The 20,163-nt window shown below is 47.6% G+C and overlaps 2 protein-coding genes across 3 annotated transcripts; one reads left to right on the top strand and one right to left on the bottom strand.

The window, feature by feature from the left end:
• Positions 1–4: 4 nt before the first annotated feature.
• Positions 5–9,107, bottom strand: LOC135401488 (probable glutamate receptor). Of its 2 annotated transcripts, XM_064633927.1 has the most exons (9): positions 8,456–9,107; positions 8,281–8,393; positions 5,024–5,124; positions 4,874–4,961; positions 4,594–4,749; positions 3,496–3,646; positions 3,183–3,400; positions 2,270–2,553; positions 5–332 (listed from the first exon to the last, which is right to left on the bottom strand). In XM_064633927.1, the coding sequence occupies exons 2-9, from the start codon at positions 8,338–8,340 to the stop codon at positions 98–100; spliced, it is 1,293 nt and encodes a 430-aa protein (XP_064489997.1). In that variant the 5' UTR covers positions 8,341–8,393; positions 8,456–9,107; the 3' UTR covers positions 5–97. The 2 variants fall into 2 exon arrangements, with proteins under 2 accessions (XP_064489997.1, XP_064489996.1); XM_064633926.1 differs by lacking the exons at positions 8,281–8,393; positions 8,456–9,107 and adding an exon at positions 5,315–5,519.
• On the top strand, positions 8,836–13,453 carry LOC135401486 (uncharacterized). The gene is made up of 5 exons (XM_064633924.1): positions 8,836–9,220; positions 9,918–10,118; positions 11,519–11,701; positions 11,771–11,903; positions 12,116–13,453. The coding sequence occupies exons 1-5, from the start codon at positions 9,010–9,012 to the stop codon at positions 13,329–13,331; spliced, it is 1,944 nt and encodes a 647-aa protein (XP_064489994.1). The 5' UTR covers positions 8,836–9,009; the 3' UTR covers positions 13,332–13,453.
• The last annotated feature ends 6,710 nt before the right edge of the window (positions 13,454–20,163 follow it).

Here is a 20,163-nt window from a genome sequence, read left to right as displayed (position 1 = left end):
TTTCTAACGTTTATTCGCGTTCTGAACAAACTTTAACAACAAAGGTCACGGACTTTTCGAAAATACTGCATCGCTCGCGAAAATATTCACGCAACTGTCAGAACGCTTCTGCCGATATGTTGTTCTCTCGAGGCCTGGCAGATGCTAGTTCAGCGATGAAGCTAATGATGGAGGCTAAAATGCCCACTAAATACATGTAAAAGACCCCATGAACATCTTCAGTACTAAGAGCACTGACAACAGCCGGCTCTTCCTGCAGGCAGCGGGTGTAGTTGATAACCTTTGTGTCTATCATGTGGTCCAGAAGGTATGTGTCAATCATGTAGCCAGCTCTGGAAGGAAATTAATATTATTCCTCACAACTGGACACCAAAAAGTCGTGGCATACATGTGTGAACGTAGTGTTAATTTCTGGCATACGTATACGATACCCCAATGTAAATAATAATGTTGTTTATGCACTAAACTGCCCCCTCTTTCTCGTCTAGATGGAAAGCTTTGTCACAATGTTAGATAGTTCCGTTTGTCCTCTCTGTACGTCGCTATTGTTTGTGGTATTCACGCCTCAGTCCCCTGCTATAATGCTTTCATTGGTGCTGTGGGGTATGCAATAAATAAATAAATAAATAAATAACATGGGCCGCAGAACTGCATGGGGGTAAGAGGAAGGGTGCCCCCCCCCCCCGGAAATTTTCATCGAGGTGCATGACTCTCCATTCTCCAACGGAAGCTACAAAATCCAGTGTATAAAGTGACGTTTGGGGTGGGGTTGCGATCGCGCAACCCCCCTCCCCTGAACCCCCATTGTTCCCCCCACCCCCTATATCGGGGTCGGGTGTGGTGTACCAGTACCTCCAGCGGGGGTCACCATCGAGGCACGTGATCTGGCATAAATTTTGATGCATTGATTATAAAGCATTACACGGGCCTGAATTTACTTTGCCCGACCCTGCTCGTACCCAACGCCACGGAGTCCTACCCGACCCTAGCCCGACTCGGATGCCGAAAACTCAGCCCAGCCGATGCCTGGCCCGCAGACGCATAGTCCAATATCTATATGCGATCCGCCCAACAGGTGAAATCCGTATACGGTAGAGACCAGTGAACGTAGCTTGAAAAAATATTTGGCGAGGGGTTCCCTGGGAACTTTACATGGGAGAGGGACTTCACCCTCGTTTCCCTCTCCTAAATGCACTACCGAACGTTCGGTTTCGGGAAGGGGGGGGGGTCGGGTGTTGAAGCCCCCTTCTGGCTACGTTCCTGGTAGAGACACATGATAGAGCGTAAATCACACATTCCTGGGGCACGCGAGCGCAGCCTTTGATGTGGATTGTGCTTGTAGCACAACTCGTAGACGTCGAGTCTCGCGCGCCTCCCAAACCTCCACCGGACTCGGGGCCGTGAACTCTCTGACTGGACCCGAGTCAAACTGTATTTGAGCCGCGATTTTGAGCTGGGTTCAGCTTTTCGGGCCAGCCCAACCCTTTGCAGTGCTCTAGCATAGATACGTGGCACGACGAGTAGACCCCGACCACCTGTCATAGACAGTGTTGTAGACAGCACTCCCACGCCCACTAACGACCCCCCCCCCACCAAGAAAAAGAAAGTTGTGCAACACCCCGTCCCCTTAAACAAACCCGACCAGAAAGTAAAAAAAAAACGACAGAGAAGCAACAGATATGGGCGTCACCCCCGATGGTACACCAACACCGTCACGGTAAAAATCCTGGAGAATTCCCTGACTGTAGGCACCAAGTAGTGGCGTAGCCAGAGAGAGTTCGGGGGGTTCAAATCCCTCAAAATCGTACTTTGGTATCGCATTTGGGAGAGGGATAACGAAGGTGAAAACCTCACCCCCACGTAAATTCCCGTAGAAACCGTCCCCAAAATATTTTTCTGGCTATACGCTACTTCTCACAACCTACAGTATCTGCTTCCTACTACCCGAACCCATTCCGAAGTGTGGTGAAGTGGGGTGGTGGGGGAACTATTGTCTAGCTCTTTTTCTTCCCTGAGAGAGAGAGAGAGAAAGGGGGCTTCACGATCGTTCTACCCCGGGCAGATGTGCCTCCGTGGCGGCTCTACTACTTAGCTATAGTAGTAGGTAGTGGCAATCACAGCACAACGAGGGGCCAGCATTCATCCTGTGTACACGCGCGGAAGGAAAGACCACGAACTACACTTTTACTACATTCCCCCCCGGGGTGCGTGCTCTAAGTCCGGAACCTTCACATTTGTGCAAATTATTTGGTTTGAGCCTGTCTCGTACCGTTTCTCAATGCCATTCCGCAAGTGGACCGGAAGGTCCTTGCGATGATACATGCCAACCGACGTCAACGAGAGATGGTTGCGCATGATGTGAAACCGACAGCTGTGCCGTGCCTGATAGCGAGAGTTGAGGATTCCTTTGAGGTACGTCAAGGGAACGACGAAAACGTGCGAGCGAGCTTCAACCAAGTCCAGGACAGAAGCGGCAACCCTTGGAGACGTCATAGATCCCTGCACTGGCTGCAAGCGGGGAAGAAGCTTCTGGAACGTTGGGTGTTCTGGTCTCTGATAGTTAGAAAAAAAGATCGCGAAACAAGTGACGGTTAGCAGACGTGACACCGACAAGGCAACTGTACGTATGAAATGACGCAACTCTCAGAATCGCAGGTAGAGCCGCCGGGGCATGTTGGACTCCTGCACACCCACAAATCATGCATGCTTGGTCTCACCATCTCGAACGGTGATACGTGCGTTCAGCATGTTTCACTTCCGTCTCGACCAGGGGCGGATGCAGACCCTCGGTTTTGGGGGGGGGGGGGGGGTTCTTTGTCGGGAGACCTTGGATCCGCCACTGGTCTCGACCAACTATGTCAGTGTTCGATTCAGCCACGTTTTTTTTTTTTTTTAGAAAGTGGCAAGTCATAGGCGCAGACTGCATGGGGACTTGGGGGCCTGACAACGTCACAACACAGGACTCACAACTCCCTGTCCGGCCTCTGTGTATGATGGGGGGGGGGGGAAAGCGTTGTGCCCCAGCCCCCTCCGACAGATTGAAAGCTATCCGTCTACGTGGCAAGCTGTTCACTGTTCGTGACTGTCTATACAATGGCAAGTCTGTGGCTTGTGGCTGACACGCGGCTGTTCCCAATTCCCACGCTTCTCAAAGTTAGAGAAAGGAGGAAAGAACGGTCTACCTTGAAGAAACGTTCCAGTGCACTGCCACTTTCAGCCACGATGGCTACCTTCGGAAACCTGAGGAGGTCATCAACGGAGTCAATATGATCTTCTATCTTCTTGAGCAGCATGCTCGTCTTGAGCTCCCCTCCTAGGCTAGACATAAGAACCATCATGGCCAGGAACCAGAAGCCCAGCAGAATACGTCCAAACTCGCCATCTGTCTGTCTGTTGCAACCTTGGGATGTTACATCACGATGTTACATGTCACACGATGTTAGATGTTACACGATGTTACATCGTGATGATCTTCGCGTGTGGATTGCCGCTTACCTTGGGGAAGCATGTATTGTAGATATTTCCAAAGATGTTGGAAATAGCCTTGTCTTGCGTGCTGCTGCTTTGTTGTCCTGGAGAAAACTTTCTCCCCAAACATAGAAATCAAAGATACAATGGACCATGAGATGCCAATTGTGAGCCAAACCTGGGAATATAAATGTTTAAATGCGAATTACTATATGCCATTATGCGCCTCCAAAACTCTTGTGTTTGCATGATGCTGAGAACGTATTAAAGCGACAGCTTTGTCCGGCCCACCAACGTCAATAGCCGTGTAGGTCTGTCCGAAACTGTTGTGGCGCGGATCACTGTGGTCGTGGAGAGAGAAGGAAGAAGTTACGATTGCACCGAAGACGAGTACGGGAGCACGAAGATCACTATCCGAAGATGGACCCATAACGTTACCGTACTGTAACGTACCGTGCGTTGTTACAGAAACCTCCCGCACAGTATTGCAAAATATTGGTCAAGTCAACTTAGAACCATTGAACCATTCTCTTAGGACACGGCGTGAACCTCGCCAAAGAAATGTCCGGTGTCGTCAATGTGTGTCTCGCTCGTTTTTTGCCGTGTCTAACCACTCGGCCCAGCTCTCCACCTTGTCCGCATTACTTTCGGGCGTTTGACAGATGGCTTAAGGATGCACGCGGCCAACCTTTTGGTTCCACTTTTTTTTTTATCGCAAGAAAAGAGCTCAGCTGCAAAACCACACGATATTTTCGGAATCCACCGGTCGGCGTGAAGGATCCCAACGCTGTTCCTACCTGTTTGTAAACAAATGACGTCATAGTGTTCGACAGCGCCACGAATTTGGTAGAGTTGAACTACGTTCAAAGCTAGTGGCGAACAAGATCGCGCCCGAAAGCCACGGTCTTGAGGGGATTACTATGGTCTCTGAAAGGGACGCGACCTTCGGTCCTAGTTTTCTTTCAGTAGGAGCCAGGGAACAAATGCCCATTCGTGGAACCCAGCTCTCCCCTTCCGATCTGTTTCGGTTTCATTCTGTCTACCAACGTCATGATGACGTTTCTCGGGTAGAGGTTTGTTATCTCTGCCCCCGCAAGTTGCACAACACAACAATGAAGTACATGCCTCTGGCGCGAATGCCTTTACGAAGCTGAAAGGGTCTATGAGTTTGCGTGGGTGCGGTGTTAAGATGGTGGAATATCCGTTCAGGTAGGGGAAGCAGTTGGCAGCTTCAAGGCGCTCAGCGATGATTCCCGCCGGCCCGATGAACAAGTCAATTTCCTAGTGGAAAGTAATCAGCAACATTAGCGCGTCTTAATACTTCCTATATCACTGACCCAAGTGCTTTCGATTCACCTTGGCGATCCCATCCAATAACCTAAACATCATGCTGAACAGAACTCACTTTCCGTTGCAGCATCCCTATGGCGCCCGTAAAGCTTCCGTTCACCTTGTAACCCCATTGTCCATCAGGAGGCTGTTTGAGGATCGGCCTGCGCCAATCACAAGCCCTTGCCTGCAGTTGCTGATGCGCTGAGGCTTGACGGTGACTTACCGGAGGTGCATGCTGCTGAGAATAAGAGACAGCATCTCTGCTACAGGTCCGTTCAGCTCATATCCATCTGCGGCTTCTCTGGCTTCTATGAAGGGAGACATCTGTAGGAAACAATGTCACTTGCTGTAAGAGCCGATGCCACAGGAGATCTGCAAGGCGGGTTGACACCTCTCGCAGTCGTAAGAAACGTAATGCAATGGTAAAAGTCGTTGCTGTCCGAGTTAGCACATTCGTTGTATACGTCAAATACCGATTGTAAATCAAAACACGTAGGCTCTGAGTAGGACTCACATTTTGAAACACTACTTTCAGAAACCCATCATTCATGTCTCGTTTGTCGTCAAGTGCAGGGAAAAACATTGTGTTCGAAACGCATGCAACTTGAAGCAGATGCACTGACGGAGGTGCCACTCTTGCACGGTGAAGCATTAAAATGATCCGCGAAATTTGACCGTCGTCATACCCCTCCTCACGCATACAGGTCGCAGAGACAGATATAACGTCAGGCCAACGGGAGGGCCTCTCCCGTTGGCCTGATAACGCCGCATTTAATCTTTCGCGGATTAATGGTATGATTATTCGCTGTCAGACCATGATGACAAATCGATGCGATTTCCGACGTTCAGGAGAGATGTGAATGTCAACCGTTCCTATCTGCGTTATCCGCAGTGTAGCTGATGGTCCCAGTCCTGGATCAACAGGGCCAATACCCGCTTCACTTCTAACGACTGACATCGGTTATGCATCGGTTATGTGCTTATGGCAACTGCCGAAAGGCGTCAGAGATATGATTTATTTATTGTTTAGTTTTTATATGCTATATGATATGCTGCTGTGAAAGCACTAGCGAGCTTAAATATAAATGGAAAAGGGTTTATGATAACGGTTCTGAAAACATGATAAGCCACTTATTGAACACTGTGCAATGACCGTTTTGTTTGGTATTTATCCTGGCGGTGCTGTCAGAGCCGATAAACTAACGACTGTACACTATTCTTCGTCCAATACGCGGCAAGAGATATAGGGGAATCTGGTAGAACGATGCGATAAGACAATTTTCATAAGTTTAATGGAGGAGGGCTGCACACCCTCCAGTGTAAATTTAAATTGCTCTCGGAAGGAAGCACGCATTTATTATACAAACCGTTCTACGATTCCTTGAGTGGTAGGAACACTACAAGATGTAGGCTCCAAATTGCAATCCACGAAGAGTTTTCGTTCGTTCTTTCGTTCGTTCGTTCAGCTGTTGACGTGTTGATTGTGTCCAGGTTCGAACCTGCGTCGCTTCCAGTACTCACGGCTTGGAAGGAGATAATCTTCGGGGAGGTAAAAAATGAACAGTTCTTTTAAAACTCTCCCGGCAGCCGGCTCATCGTTGAAACATTCGCCTCAAGGGTGTTATTAACAAATACTTTTCGTCAAAAATATCACATTGTCACATTATTTGCGTACCGCCGAAACGGGAAGATTACGCACAGATTTTGCAGCACTTCCTTACGAAATAGTGACCTTCCCAAGAAGCACATGATTGGTCGTCAAGCGTTTTTCGAATTGCGGATCATTTCTACCGATATGTAAATCGACGCGAAGATCAAAGGGAAGCGTTCGTGCATTTGGAAGCTTTGCTATGCGGCTTATGTAAATAGCCTCTCTGTGAAATACACTTCACATCTGCGGCTCACGTCAATTTGAGGAAGCGCCATTCTATACGCAAACAATCGAAGAATGCTTGGCAAGTGGGAATGGGTGCAGGCGTGTGGTGCGCAATTGTCAGCTCTATGCAAATTTCGCCTAGGATCTCCCGCTTAATGGCTCTCAAAGTGGTTTATGAGGAAGTTTATGGAAATTCGTCTGTTAGACGTGTCCCTAGAGGCTGTCGCAAAGCGACTGAAACGACACTGTACAAACGCAATGAAATTTATGCAGCTTAGCGTTCATATATCATTGGTTGGTCATTTGGAACAGAAGCACGGAATGAGGGAACTGAAAGTAAAAAAAAACTAAAAGAAAGAAAGAAGAAGTTGTGCCTATTTAGTTTCTTCATGTCTCCCTAGAGTAACGATGGATATGCAGTGAGACGGTACCGAAGGACAAAATGGTGACATTGAGCACTCCGGTACAGCAAGCCACTGTAGAACATTTAATGGCAGGGGGAGGGGGCTTGAGCCCCCCCCCCCCCCACACACACACTCACACACCGTATTTTAGGGCACCTAGATATGTATGGCGCCATTTGATCACGGTGACTCAAGCTGATCCACTGAAGAACTCAATAAATGTGATCACCACTGGCTGGCGATCACTCTTTTGCCTCGTATATGCGGCATCAAAGATATTATGAGACATAAAATCTACTTTTGTTCTCATAATCTCATCATCGTATCCCGCTCGCTCTCGCTTCTTCTAGTTCCAGGATCTCAATAAACAGTTCTTCAGATTCCTGTTTCCTTGCCACGTTTGGTGGAGGCGCGGGGCATCGACTTACAGAGCGCTTTAATCACACCGTCGCGGATGCTGGCTTAAGGTTAACTATGTCGTGGAACCCATTGATCCTCTTCCTGAACGTCGACGTCACTCCCATTAAGCCTTTCATCCCTCCCTAACCGCATCCGATCATCCGTCGCCAGGTTGGCTCCTTCTCACCGCACGGGGGAGATCTGAGACAGAAGATGTGGTATCGTGACCATCATCGTATCCCGTTCGCTCGCTCGCTCGCTTCTTCTAGTTCCACGATCTCAACAAACAGACCCTCAGATACCTGTCTCCTTGCCACAATATATTCGTTTGTGTGTGTGTGCCACCTCCGCCCCCCCCCCTCTTCCCATAGAGGTCCCAGCTCTCACGAAAACAATTCTTCCTGCTTGGTGGATCTTACATCCGGACGCTAATCACTCCTCTGGGATACTTATTGTGAGCCTTGAGGCTCAAAATATGGCCATGCAGCAAGTACGCGTTTCAGAAGGCGCACTAAGGCACGCACAACGTGTAGGGGTTGTCTTTGCTGATATGGTCAACCCCCATCACCTTCTGCACTTTGAGTGGTTGAGATTCCAGGCTATCCGGAGCACTCTTCAGAGGCTCTTTGCTATATAGACTTGAAGTGTCTGCAGTGGATCAGTAGGGTGCGCCGCGTCCTCCGCTGTTCCACAAAATGGGTGTGCGGTCTGCTTTTAACGCGTTGCTTTACCCTGCACAAATTCAGGTGTACAGCTGATCGAGTCAAAAGGGCCACAGGCTGTGTGCTGTCTGATGTTTACCATGGGTTTTCCGAAGTCTTCTGTCCTCTCTTCATCTGTCCACATCTGTATGCCGCTCATAACCACAGTTGCTTCGCTGCGCTGACACGGAAAAAAAGAGAAAGAAGATACTTCTGCGAGAAAAATAGAAACATTGTTTCGCGAAATGTGAGACACGTGAGTTATAGTGGCATACATTCGGTAGGAATCCGCAGTCACGCTTCTTAGCCGTTGGTTGATGCATATCTCCGTGTATTCCAATAAAGTTTCCAGCGTCGAGACTGGGAGGTACCCGGGTTCGAATCCCGGTGCCGGCTGTGCTGTCTGGGTTTTTTTCCTGGGTTTTCCTCGGACGCTTTCAGACATATGTCGGCACAGTTCCCTTAGAAGTCGGCCCAGGACGCACATTCCCCCAGGGCGTCAGTCGTGACGTTGCCCCACCCTCTGTGAGGCCGACAACGGCGAGCCCTTTCATCAGCACCACCACCACCACCAAATTTGCAGCCTTTTTTTTTTTTTTCTCAATGGTGGACGCACCACCCGTGTAAGTGCTGCGAAACCTGACACAATAATGTAAAGAAAGAAGAAGAATGTTATGACGTTCGCTCGGATGGCTGGGACGGCTGTACTATGGTGCTGTACGCAAGGCCACCAGGAGGGCCGTCAGCGTGCCAGTCGCTGAGTAGACCCCGGCCCTAAGTTCCCTCGATTATGAACGGCTGCGAGGCGCTCACCACATAGACGCGCACAATGTCTCAAGTGGCCTTCTTCGAGTATTCCCTTGGGATCACATTCGTTGCCTTCCTGCTTCTGTACATGATTGAGTTCCTGTGGGCTATTGTGGGTTTTATCGCCGTCATAGGTGTCAGTCTGACTGTGGGCGTCAAAGCAGCTCGTGTCCTTATCCGTGTCCGTGACAACAATCAAGTCCCGCCGATAGGCAAAGCAGTCTTCGTTACTGGTATGCTGTGTTCCCTCTGTGTAACGTGCTTGATTTCTGGGTTGTCGTTGCAAGAACTACTATTAAGCCTGCTCTTGGCAGCGTTATGGTAACCAGTGCCATAGAACAGGAGTTTTACCATCTTTGACGTTTCTACACTGCGCCAGCTTTTACGATGGTCACAATAGCTAGTGTCTCGCGAGGATAACTGTGTCATCGCTCCACCATCGTGCGTGACAACGTTTGTTCTATAGTTACGCGTGTACCGTACAGATACAGTGTGGTACAGGCGTCTAATGCTTGGAGGGACCCAGTGGGAGAACTGCTAGGGCATACGGTTACTGAGGGGTATTTCCATTTTGTCCCTTATCCTCAATCGGGACACCATCTACCAAAGGGGAACACCCATTTTTGAAGCGTGCCAGATATCAACTCAACTTTAGACAAGAGACCAGAGACACCTGAGACTCTAGTTGTCGTCTTTATCCCTTGCCTAAAGTTGTGTTGATATTTAGCACGTTTTAGTCGCCAGCTACACCGCTTGTCAGTTTTAACCACAACAGGGTAAAGTTTCCGGAATGCGAAACACGTGTAGTAAAGACTACTTCATCAGTTTGATCAGATTGTTCTTCGTATCCGTGGCCGTTATAAGCGCAAAAGCCATCGAATGCACATCCTCACTTTTTACTGATGAAATGCATACGACTTGTGTTTTCAGGTTGTGATGTGGGCTACGGACGTAACCTAGCGGTAGAGCTAGCCAATCGCGGTTTCCGGGTGTTTGCCTGCGTGTCCCACGGGTCACCAGAGCGTCAAGGAGAACTTAAGACTCTAAAGACTGTTACTGTACTCGAGGTGGACACACGTCAAGACCTCGACATTATTGATGCTGTGAAAACTGTGCAAGAGCAAGCTACAGGTCTGTTCCTCCTCTTTACCGTTTAAGCACTCCTATCTCCAATGACATGCAAGATCTGTGATTTTAAACTTGCGTGTGGCCCCTGGTAAGGTGATTTTTCGCGTTACGCTGTTACATGCAGCAGCGCAACTTCCAAACCTAATTTCACGGCGCCAAATACGCATTTCATCTTTGACCTTGCATATCGTCTTGAATCCTGGAAGGATTGGTGAGTCAATGATACTCAGCAACCCTCTTAACGTAGTATTGCAGACTACGTTAATAGAGAGTTTTTGGTGCATCGTACGCTATTGCCTTTGCATACCTAAGGGCAGTGTTGATGTATCTGCGCACGCACAAAACATAAGAGCTTCGCTCAGTGCGCAGAAACACAGCGCTATTGCTTACGTACGCAAAGGCGATATCGTACGACGCACTAAAACTCACTATTAAGTGCGGCGGTGCAAACCTCGACAACGAGGTTGTATCGCGAACAAGGGGTAACCTTTAGATTGTTTGTGACACAGGAGTAACCGCCCTGCCGGCAGTCGATTTGGTACTAGATAGGGACTGGGGATGGGGACTACTTTGGGACTACTACCGTATGGGAGGCGAGTCCCGTCAAGTCACTATCAGTGACTTTGTGCTCCCTTCCAATTTCACTTTCGTGTGAATGAACTATTAATTAATTTAATTATGGAAGGCCCCAGATTTATCGTCACCTGGATAGCGATACCCGCAGCGATGTGTGACGAAGACCGTGCCTGAGTCCATCGCCAGGTTCCTACGCGTGCGTTTGCACGGAGGGAGGTGCACTTCATACTGTGTTATCTTAAAGTATTGCTTCTCAAGGTGGGACTGGGAAGTAATTTCTAGTTTGGAGAAGCGTGACGTCATAGGGAGCACAGCTTGTCACTTGTCTGGCAGCATTGCTCCGCCCAGATTGATTTCCCTCTCCTCGCGACAGCTGCTGGCAGCCTTCCGCTGTTGCTAAGATACAGATCAACGCCACCGAGACACAGAAGGCCTGCTTAAATGCCTCCTCTCACTCCTTCGCACGTGGACATATCGAATCCGCCAATCGCAGCAGCCAATCAAGATGTCAGCTAATAGCCACAGACGAAACACAGGCTTTATATGACTGCCAGTGGCTTCCCCTGCGGCTCATCGTGGCTCGTTTCTGTAGGGTCGCTGAAAGCAGCGGCTTGATTGGCGGACTCTTGTTACGTCACATCGCTCAAGGGATCAGGCTTTGTATCTATGGGTGGTGTTGCCCTGTTGACATCACTTGCTCTTCAGGAACCAGAACTAAAGTCTTTGCTGTGTCTCTCGTGGAATGTTCTGGCGGCATTTATCCTCTGAGACCATATTTAGTTCACACTGTGACTTTAAAAGCTGACTCGCCTGATTGAACATTGCAGTGCTCTGGGCCCTCGTCCTCACCGAAGGCATAAGCTACATTGGTGAGGTGGAATGGGAAGACATCACGCATATCCAGAAAGTGCACGAGATCAACGTATTCGGCGTATTGCGTGTTGTTCGTGCGTTCCTGCCCATGATACGAAGGAATCACGGGAGGCTCGTCTTTGTCGGTGGCTACGCAGGTACGATATGCTCGCTATGGAACTTTATTAGCGAGCGGCAATTAACGCGCTCTTTGAACGCCTGTGTAGGTCGAATGGCCTTTCCTGGGATGGTTCCATATTGCATGACGAAGGCCGCCATCATATCCCTTTCAGACGGGTTGAGAAGGGAATGCAGGAAGTGGGGCATACGAGTCTCCGTTATTCATCCCTTCTACTACAAGTATTTTCCTTATTTTACTCTGTGTATAAGCTACGGATGCTCAGAGAGAACAGCTTTCCGCCGCCACATCAGAGCCTTTAGAATCTAGGCAGTTTTATGAACCACAGACGCTTTTCGACTCCCTATCTATCGAATAGTGAACGTACTACGACCACGGTTACTGTGTATTACCAATATCTTATGAAACCATTTATCGTATGCAATTTCCGCAGAACCTACGATACTCCAGAGATCGGTCAGGTCACTAGGCGACGTTCTTCGGTGCACCAGATGGCGACAGTTCCCGCTGACGTGCTGGAGGTACTAGGGGACGATTATCTGTTGAACTACCGACAGCTCTGCGAAAGGAGACTGGAACTATTTGCCCGTCACGACCTGAGGGTAGTGGTAAACGCCATCATGGACGCCGTAATGCACGTACATTCAAAGACCTACTATGAATGCGTGGGTCCTGTCGACAACGCTCTCTGGTGGGCACTCGAGGCGCTACCGATCGAGTTTCAAGACTTCTGTATGGCGAAAATGCTCGGAGGCGCGGAATTTAAAAAGGGCGCGAAACGAAAGATGTCCGTGAGAAGGAGACAGTCGGCTATTACCGTTCCCCTCTCGGCTCTATGTGGATCGGGCATTAGTTCAATATCGTCACCTTTGACATCTGGTTCCATGAACATTGGTTCGCCACTGCGCTATAATGAACCCATGTCACCCGGGGCCCACCAACCGTTGGAAGAAGCCCCAAGCCCCAAGCCTAAAGAGGGGGAGACGACAGATCCTACTTCAGCGGCTGCTGCAGCATTAAAGGATACAGCGCTCGGCAAGCCTGATCCTGACCTCCCACACAAGGAAGATGAAGTTGCTACTATTCATGCGACATTTTCGTCGGCGGGTTCTGCTGGTAGCGCTCCCAAGGATGAAACAGCTGCCCCTGCCCTTACGGAAAGTGCTCCTAAAGATGAAACAGTTTCCCATGCCCTTGTAGAAAGAGCTCCTGATGATGAAACAGCTGCCCGTGTCCTTACGGAAAGAGCCGCTAAAGATGAAACAACTGCCCTTGCCCCTGCGAAAGAAGCTCCTAAAGATAAAGCAGCTGCCCACGTCCTTGCGGAAGGAGCTCCTAAGGATGAAGCGGCTGCTCCTGCGGGAGGAGCTTCTAAAGATAAAACAGCTGCTCCTGCCCCTGCGGAAGGAGCGCCTAAAGATGTAACAGCTGCCCTTGTCCCTGCGAAAGAAGCTCCGAAAGGTGAAGCAGCTGCCCGTGTCCTTGCGGAAGGAGCTGCTAAGGATGAAGCGGCTGCTCCTGCCCCTGCGGAAGGAGCTTCTAAAGGGGCGGTATCTGCTACTCAGGGAGCACCAAAAGTAGAGGAACACAGCAAAACGGCGGAAAATCCCGAAAAGAAATCGGATGACAGTTCTCTTTCAGCTACATAAGGCTGTGTGCTAACCCGTAGAAACAACCAGCCAAACGACCGCAGTGTCAGAGCAGCGTAAGGCCTCACGTATCTAGGCATGATCGATCAAATTTACAGCAAATATAATGCATTTTAATGGCGGCAAGGTACAAGGGTTGTTTCGTAACACTAATGCGTGATCTTTTTTTCTTCTTTTTTCTGTTGACAGGGAAAACATAAGGTATCGATCCTTTACACTGACGTATACCTTACGAAGCAAGAAATGTTCACTTTCGAGCTTTCGCTGACTATCTTAGTCGTTAGACGTGGGGTGGCCCGTCTGGTGAGACAAAACACGCCCCTGGTAAGGTAATGACACCTGTGGCCACATTAAGCACCGTTTCGTGATCGGCGGAGCCGGATTTTCTGCAAAGGGGAATGAGCAAAATATATCTCATTTGAAACATGATGAGGCAACGCGATGGGCACACACGATCTCCTCATGTTTCAATGTACTAACCAACATGCTCTACACCTTTTCGCACAGATATATCTTCGTTCCTGTGTCGTTAAATACTTCCGTGCAAAACGGCCTCCCGGTTCGAAAGGCTTTATCCGGTGGAATGTATAACAGCCCGATATTTATTCCTGCTACGAATAACAACCAGTAAACCATAGACATCTAGCCATCGGCGTAAGGCACTATTTCCAGATGCGGTCATCGAGACATTGCGTCTATCTTGGTGTTCACCTTCAGTCAGTTACGTGAAGCTACTCACAAGGCCGACGAATCGGACGGAAAGCTTGCACACACATTATCACTTATTTACGGCACACAAGGTCAGCAACTGTATGAGGTGTGGTGCATTCGCCGTGTCAACGGGTGCTTGGTCCTTCGTCCGCGTTTGCGCTTCGCCTGTAGGCATACTCAGGTTTTGTATCTCACTAGGGCATTTTGTTGGCTGACGTCATCATTTGAACACGCCCCGATAAAGCCCGAGCAAGAGGCGTTCTGTCGTTTTACTGGCTGGTAAACGTCAGTTAAGCGAACCGCTGGTGGTTGCAACGACGCAGCTTGAACGTGTGGCGCATGGAACGGTAGCAAACTGCTTTTCAACGCGCACCTGTGAACGAGCCCTAAAACGATATGGCCATGCAGGTTGTCCCGAGGACTACATATACGTGTTCGTCTCTCCTGCCTGGTGCAGACCAAAAATATAGGGGCTCGTTATTCATACCATACCATGACATGAGTCCTGGAATGCCGTAAGTTATTTTGTGTAAAATGTTGGAACTCTACGCCACCATGGTGTCTATCGCACCCAATCAACAGATAAGATTATGAGTCATGCACGCTGTCATTGGTTCCGGAAGGTACGGTTGCTTCACGGTGACGTTATCAACGTAACATTCTCCAATGCCCCAGGTTACCAAACAATGGCCTCTGAGTATTTGTTGTGGGCTGATGGGCGATGACAAAAGCGGTGGATGAGGATGAAGCTGTGAAGGAAAGAGAAAAGAAGGAAAGGGTAAGATAGATTATAAGGATAATGAAAATATGCTCTGGCTGTATTTTATTTCTTTCAATATATAAGTTTTCCAAAATTACGTACTCGGTACTTAGTTTCGCTAAGTTTCGCTAGCTTCGAAATACCGCGGGCAAGCTCATGTTTCCTCACAAGCGTCAAGGCTACAGAAAGCCATCAAGAGCTCGGTACATCATAATTACTGCCCAATTCTTACGCTACTCTCTCTCTCTCTCTCCTTGCCTGACCGACCCGCCGAACGTCATCCTCGCTATTTATATGAACGTTGCGACATGGCATTGAGACAAAAATCTGGAACTAGTCACGCATTCTGCACACACCGCGGTGTATCTGACGTGATCAGTTGCAACAGGAGACACAATAAGCCTTTTTCTCGGGATGACTATCAATTAGTTTGACCTTCTCTTATCTTGAAAGAGTATTGCCTCCGTGTCACCAAGCGACTGCCATCAGATCGTAGTGAGAAGGTGGAGTTCTGAGAGTTTATTGCTTGCAGAACGCCGATATGCAAATGACTCTTGTGAGATGCATATAATCTTTTCGTTGTAGCCAGCTATTTAACGACGTCCGCTTATTACAGCGGGGCTTCGATGACATCAAATGCTTGGTTGGTTGCGTGGTATTGCGTGCAGGGTGTGACGGCGTGCGTCCTGGGTCGACTTCACGGGGAAGTGTTGCCGGCGTTTGTCTTGCAGGATATGCAGGAAAATCCACAAAACACAGCAACATCCGGGATTCGAAACTGAGGCCTCCTGGCAAGCCTGGCGTGGGAGGTGATCATCTGTTCAGAATATTTTATTAACATAATTATAATCGCATTAACATAATTAATGAATTCCACTTTGCTTTTCACTAACACTATAACGACGTAACTAGTCACGGGAGCTGATTTACTTCGAATGAGCTAGATTTCTATGCATGTTAATCAGGACATGCTTTGTTATGCTACTAAGGGAGGAGGCGAACGATGCTGAAGTGAATAACATTCATTGCAGTGGAGGCTATACTGGAGGGACGGCCGAAACCTTATCTTCACAATACTCGGAGACAACGCTTTAAAAGCATGCAAATGTGTTCCAAGTGCGTTGTCCACGACGTGTGTTTTCGCAGCGCGTTCTCCGCACGAGCGACAGTTTGAAGCATTGCGGGTGCACTACGTTGTGCCGCGGAGGTATCATGCGCCCGCCTAAGCTATAGCCATTTTAGAAAAGCAAGCGCCACCTGTGGCACGCAAGGGCTCATGGGAACTTATAGCGCCTTAAAGCATTACGAGACGACCAGAGGCGGAGGTAGAAGAAGAACAACAACATTCCTGGTGTGCGCAGCAGCAGCGGAAGCCGGGGAACCGAAGCAGACGACAGAGCAGTGTCCCTCAAAGTTCCCATGCTGCTTTGCGCCGCGCGCTTGGTGGCGCGCGCATTTTTTTAAAATCGTCTATTCACGAACATCTTTAGTCTCACAGTTGAAACCAGAAAAATTGGTTTCTCGGTATCTGTTCTTGTTAGTAATACGATATATCGAAACTGGTTTCAACTATGAGACTGCTTTCTGTATGTGCTTCATAACGACGCTAGTTTGTGAAGTAAAATAAATGTCAAAATCGTCCTGCATCAAATACATAATGCTCAATTCGGGACTCCATAATGGGTAACACTATACTCGGAAAGACAGCAGCACGCAGACAACGGCGTAAATAATATTTGATCACGTGCTAGAAGTGCTGGCTGTTTCAACGCAACATTGTATCTACACAGCATCGACTGATCTGTACGCCGAAACCATGCTTACCAGTATCCGCAACGTAGGGTATATATATATTGCAATTACGACTGGGCCAACGTTTATCTTGTTCCGACTTTCACGGACTCGGATTTATTTTACTTCACAAACTAGTATCGTTATGAAACGCCTACAGAAAGCAGTCTCATAGTTGAAACTGGCTTCGAGATATCGTGTTACTAACAAGGACAGATACCGAGAAGCTATCCCATTAAATGCTGGAATACATTTCAGAATAACATAGAACACAAATGAAAATGCGCTAGTTGTGTACGTAACAACGGAGTTATAGATCATAAATCAGTTATAACAATATAAGTGATCATATATTGCTTTCAGTCTACTCTCTTGCGGTGTATTCTTTCCGTCTTTTTATGTTTTGAGCGATTTTAGCAATGTGGTGAATCAAGGCTTGACGGCTTGCTCAGACTTGTGGCGCATAGTGTGCGCTTAACATCTGTTGGCAAAATTGTGTCATGCTGCAGTTTTTCCGGACTAAGGTGACAGAACACCAAAGTTCAGGGAGTTCAGAACAGCCTGCCTGGGGTTGCTGCTTGTTGAGCGCAAAATTTTTCGAGGTTCAGCAGCAGGCGCTTGTGTTATTGCCCTTCGGCAAACACTAATCCCCATCTTGCCTGTGAAGAAAGAATTACTCTTCTTCTTGAAATTTAGAATGATATGCTTGCTTTAACGAACAAACAAAAATCTTACCTTGCCGTTCGAATTATTTTGAGTGAGGAAGCGCTGAAACTTCAAACCCTTTCCAGTTTCGTTGTCAACATCGCTCTCGATGTTAAAACAACGAACAAAGCAACAGTATCTCCTGTGATGACCATCCGTCTTTGACACTTTCTTAGTGTTGGGATTTGCGTTTTGCCGTTTTCTATTTCCCCACATTACCACCACGTGTCTCACCACCTACCCAGTAGGAAACGGCCTTCACAGGAGGGGGCGCTACCAGTACTCCAAAACTTTAGTGCACGGAGCCTATAAGAAGGCTTCATGTCTACTGTTTTTGAGTGTTGTCATCCAAGTGATGGTAAATGGTTATTCTACCCACATAAAAATTGTACTATTATTGTATACTTTAGCCGAACTATAAATCGCTGGCAGCGGCACAGATTCATGAGCTGTTCTTTATGATATACTTCCATAACACTTTTGTTCAGTCATTATGATGCATATGTGGTAGCAATCTAATTCCCCGTGCTATTCACCAGGGGGCAGCTCGAATATTGCTTGCGGCGGAACCCATTAAGAGCGCTGATCGGAGCACATGGATACTGGCTGCAATGGCTGTGGTATTGTACGGTGGCTTCGAGAAAATTGATTTGTTACGTAACTTCTTCAGGAGCTCAAACATGATTAAAAAAAAAGGAAATAAACACACATTAAGCTTTACGAGAATGGCCATGAAACTCGGGACAAGATAAACGTTCACCCGGTCGTAACTGCAAGATGCGCTGCACATACAGTGGATAAACATGTTTACGGCGTTCATTGGTGCTGTGTGAATCCAATCTTCCGTGTGTGTCTAGGAGGTGGGGGGGGGGGGGTGCAGTAACGTTTGGACTTCGAGCGGTCCAGCCTTCTGTTGAAACAAACAATGCTGCTCGCACGTCATGAGAAATTATTTACGCCGCTGTCCTGTATATAGATAATAGTGCAACCGATGGGGTCGTCATTAAGAAAAGTAATAATCTACTGTGCACCATGATATCACGGCGGCTAGGAGCCTTTAAAACAGACAGAAGGCTCAGCAGATGCGCAAACGTGTTGTGAGATCCCCAAGGACATCAGGAACGTCTTTGATCGAATTATAACCACTAAACACAATTAAGGTCTCGTTCTTCGTCTGGAACGGTAGATTTCATCGATAACATTGTGTGCCTTTGCTGACTTTCGCTTCTGCACCACGCCACCGCAGCTCACGAATGCAAAGAGGACAGAAAAGTAGCTTTGTAGCTCTGTCTTTTCGAACCATGTTCTTCGTGAGACAATAACAGCGTCCTGGATTCTGCTACACAAAATAATGCACATATGAAACACAAAATACAGAAGGAGGCCCCATAGCTCAAACTAGTTGCGGGACATCGTGCTAACAAGAAATATTGAGCAACAACTCGATTAAATACCAGAATAACATAGAATACCAATGAAAATATACATTAGTTATACAACATGTAACACAGCATAAGTTAGATATCATAAATCACTTATGTAACAACAGTAGTCACAATATATTGCTCTTAGTCTTTATTCTCTTCCTGAATTTCTTGTTAATGTTTTCGTCGATTTGAGCAGTTTGGTCAACCACAGCCACTGCTATACCGCTTGTTGCACAAACTTGCCACACTTAGCGCGCGCCAAATTTGTGTTGAGAGAATTGTATCATGCTTTCAATCTTCCGGGCATTACGGTAACGGTACACCCAAGCTCAGAAACTGGACTAATCTTTCTGGGGTGGTGGATGTTGACCGCAATCTCTGAAGGTTTCAGCGACAGGCGCTTGCGTTGCTGTTTGGCACACACTGATCCCCATCTTGCCTGTGAAGAAATAATTAGTTGATGTGTACAGAATTTGCCTTTAAATCTAGAATGCTATGCTTGCTTTAACAACAACAACAACAACCACAAAAATATAGGAGATAGAGGGAGAGAGAGAGATAAATTCTTTCCTTGACTTTTCGAAGGCCAGATGCACAGCGCTGTTGCTCTTCGGCTTGTCTATTTCGTTACGGGAAACGGTGAAAATTCACTCGTTGCCCCAGTTTATTTATTTATTCTCTTTTATTTTTTCAATACAAAATTCATAAAAAAAAGAACAGGACTTAGAGGGCAAAGCCGTATCGAACAGTCCAGATACACAAACGTTTCCGCTTGGCAATACAAAAGAATAGAATAGAAATAGAAAGAGAAAAATGGAAACGTAGGTCGGCATTGGTGCGACCAGCTGTTCCATGACGCTTGAGGTGTGGTGAACCGCATGTCAAAATGCAAATGAAAACCAAATACTACCTGGAAGATCTTAGCAGGAAAGTATTAAACACAGACGGGCGAAATCTATGTACCAGTATGCGCCAGTACCAGCATGTACCAGTGAGGAACGGCCTTTTAAATGACGTAAGGTGGGGATTAGAGCGTATATGTGTAAAGGTAGGATGTTCCATATTTGACCACCGCAAGAAAAGACAGTGTGGAAACCAAAGTTAGTGCGAGAAGTCGGATACTGGAAAGGTGTTCGCTGTAGTCTGTAGTGGAATCTGAAGCCTGTGCAATGGTGTATAGAATAAAATGTGCATGATGCAGGTCATTTTGTACCTCAAAACTTCGTAGACATTAAGAATACGCAACAAGGGGAAGGCAAAAGAAACAGACTCACGGGGACCCAAGAAAAAAATTAACATGAATAGAGGATGCAGGTTACCGTGATATGTGAGTCCATATACACCTCTAAAGCATAAACAAGATGTGAGTGGATGAGGACGTAAAGGCCAGACGTAATTTTACTTCTAACGTAATTGACTGGCTGCCAGGAGAGATTTT

This window comes from Ornithodoros turicata, chromosome 7 (genome assembly GCF_037126465.1).
Source record: "Ornithodoros turicata isolate Travis chromosome 7, ASM3712646v1, whole genome shotgun sequence".
Taxonomy (NCBI): Eukaryota; Metazoa; Arthropoda; class Arachnida; order Ixodida; family Argasidae; genus Ornithodoros; species Ornithodoros turicata.
This window is presented reverse-complemented; position numbering and strand designations above follow the sequence as displayed.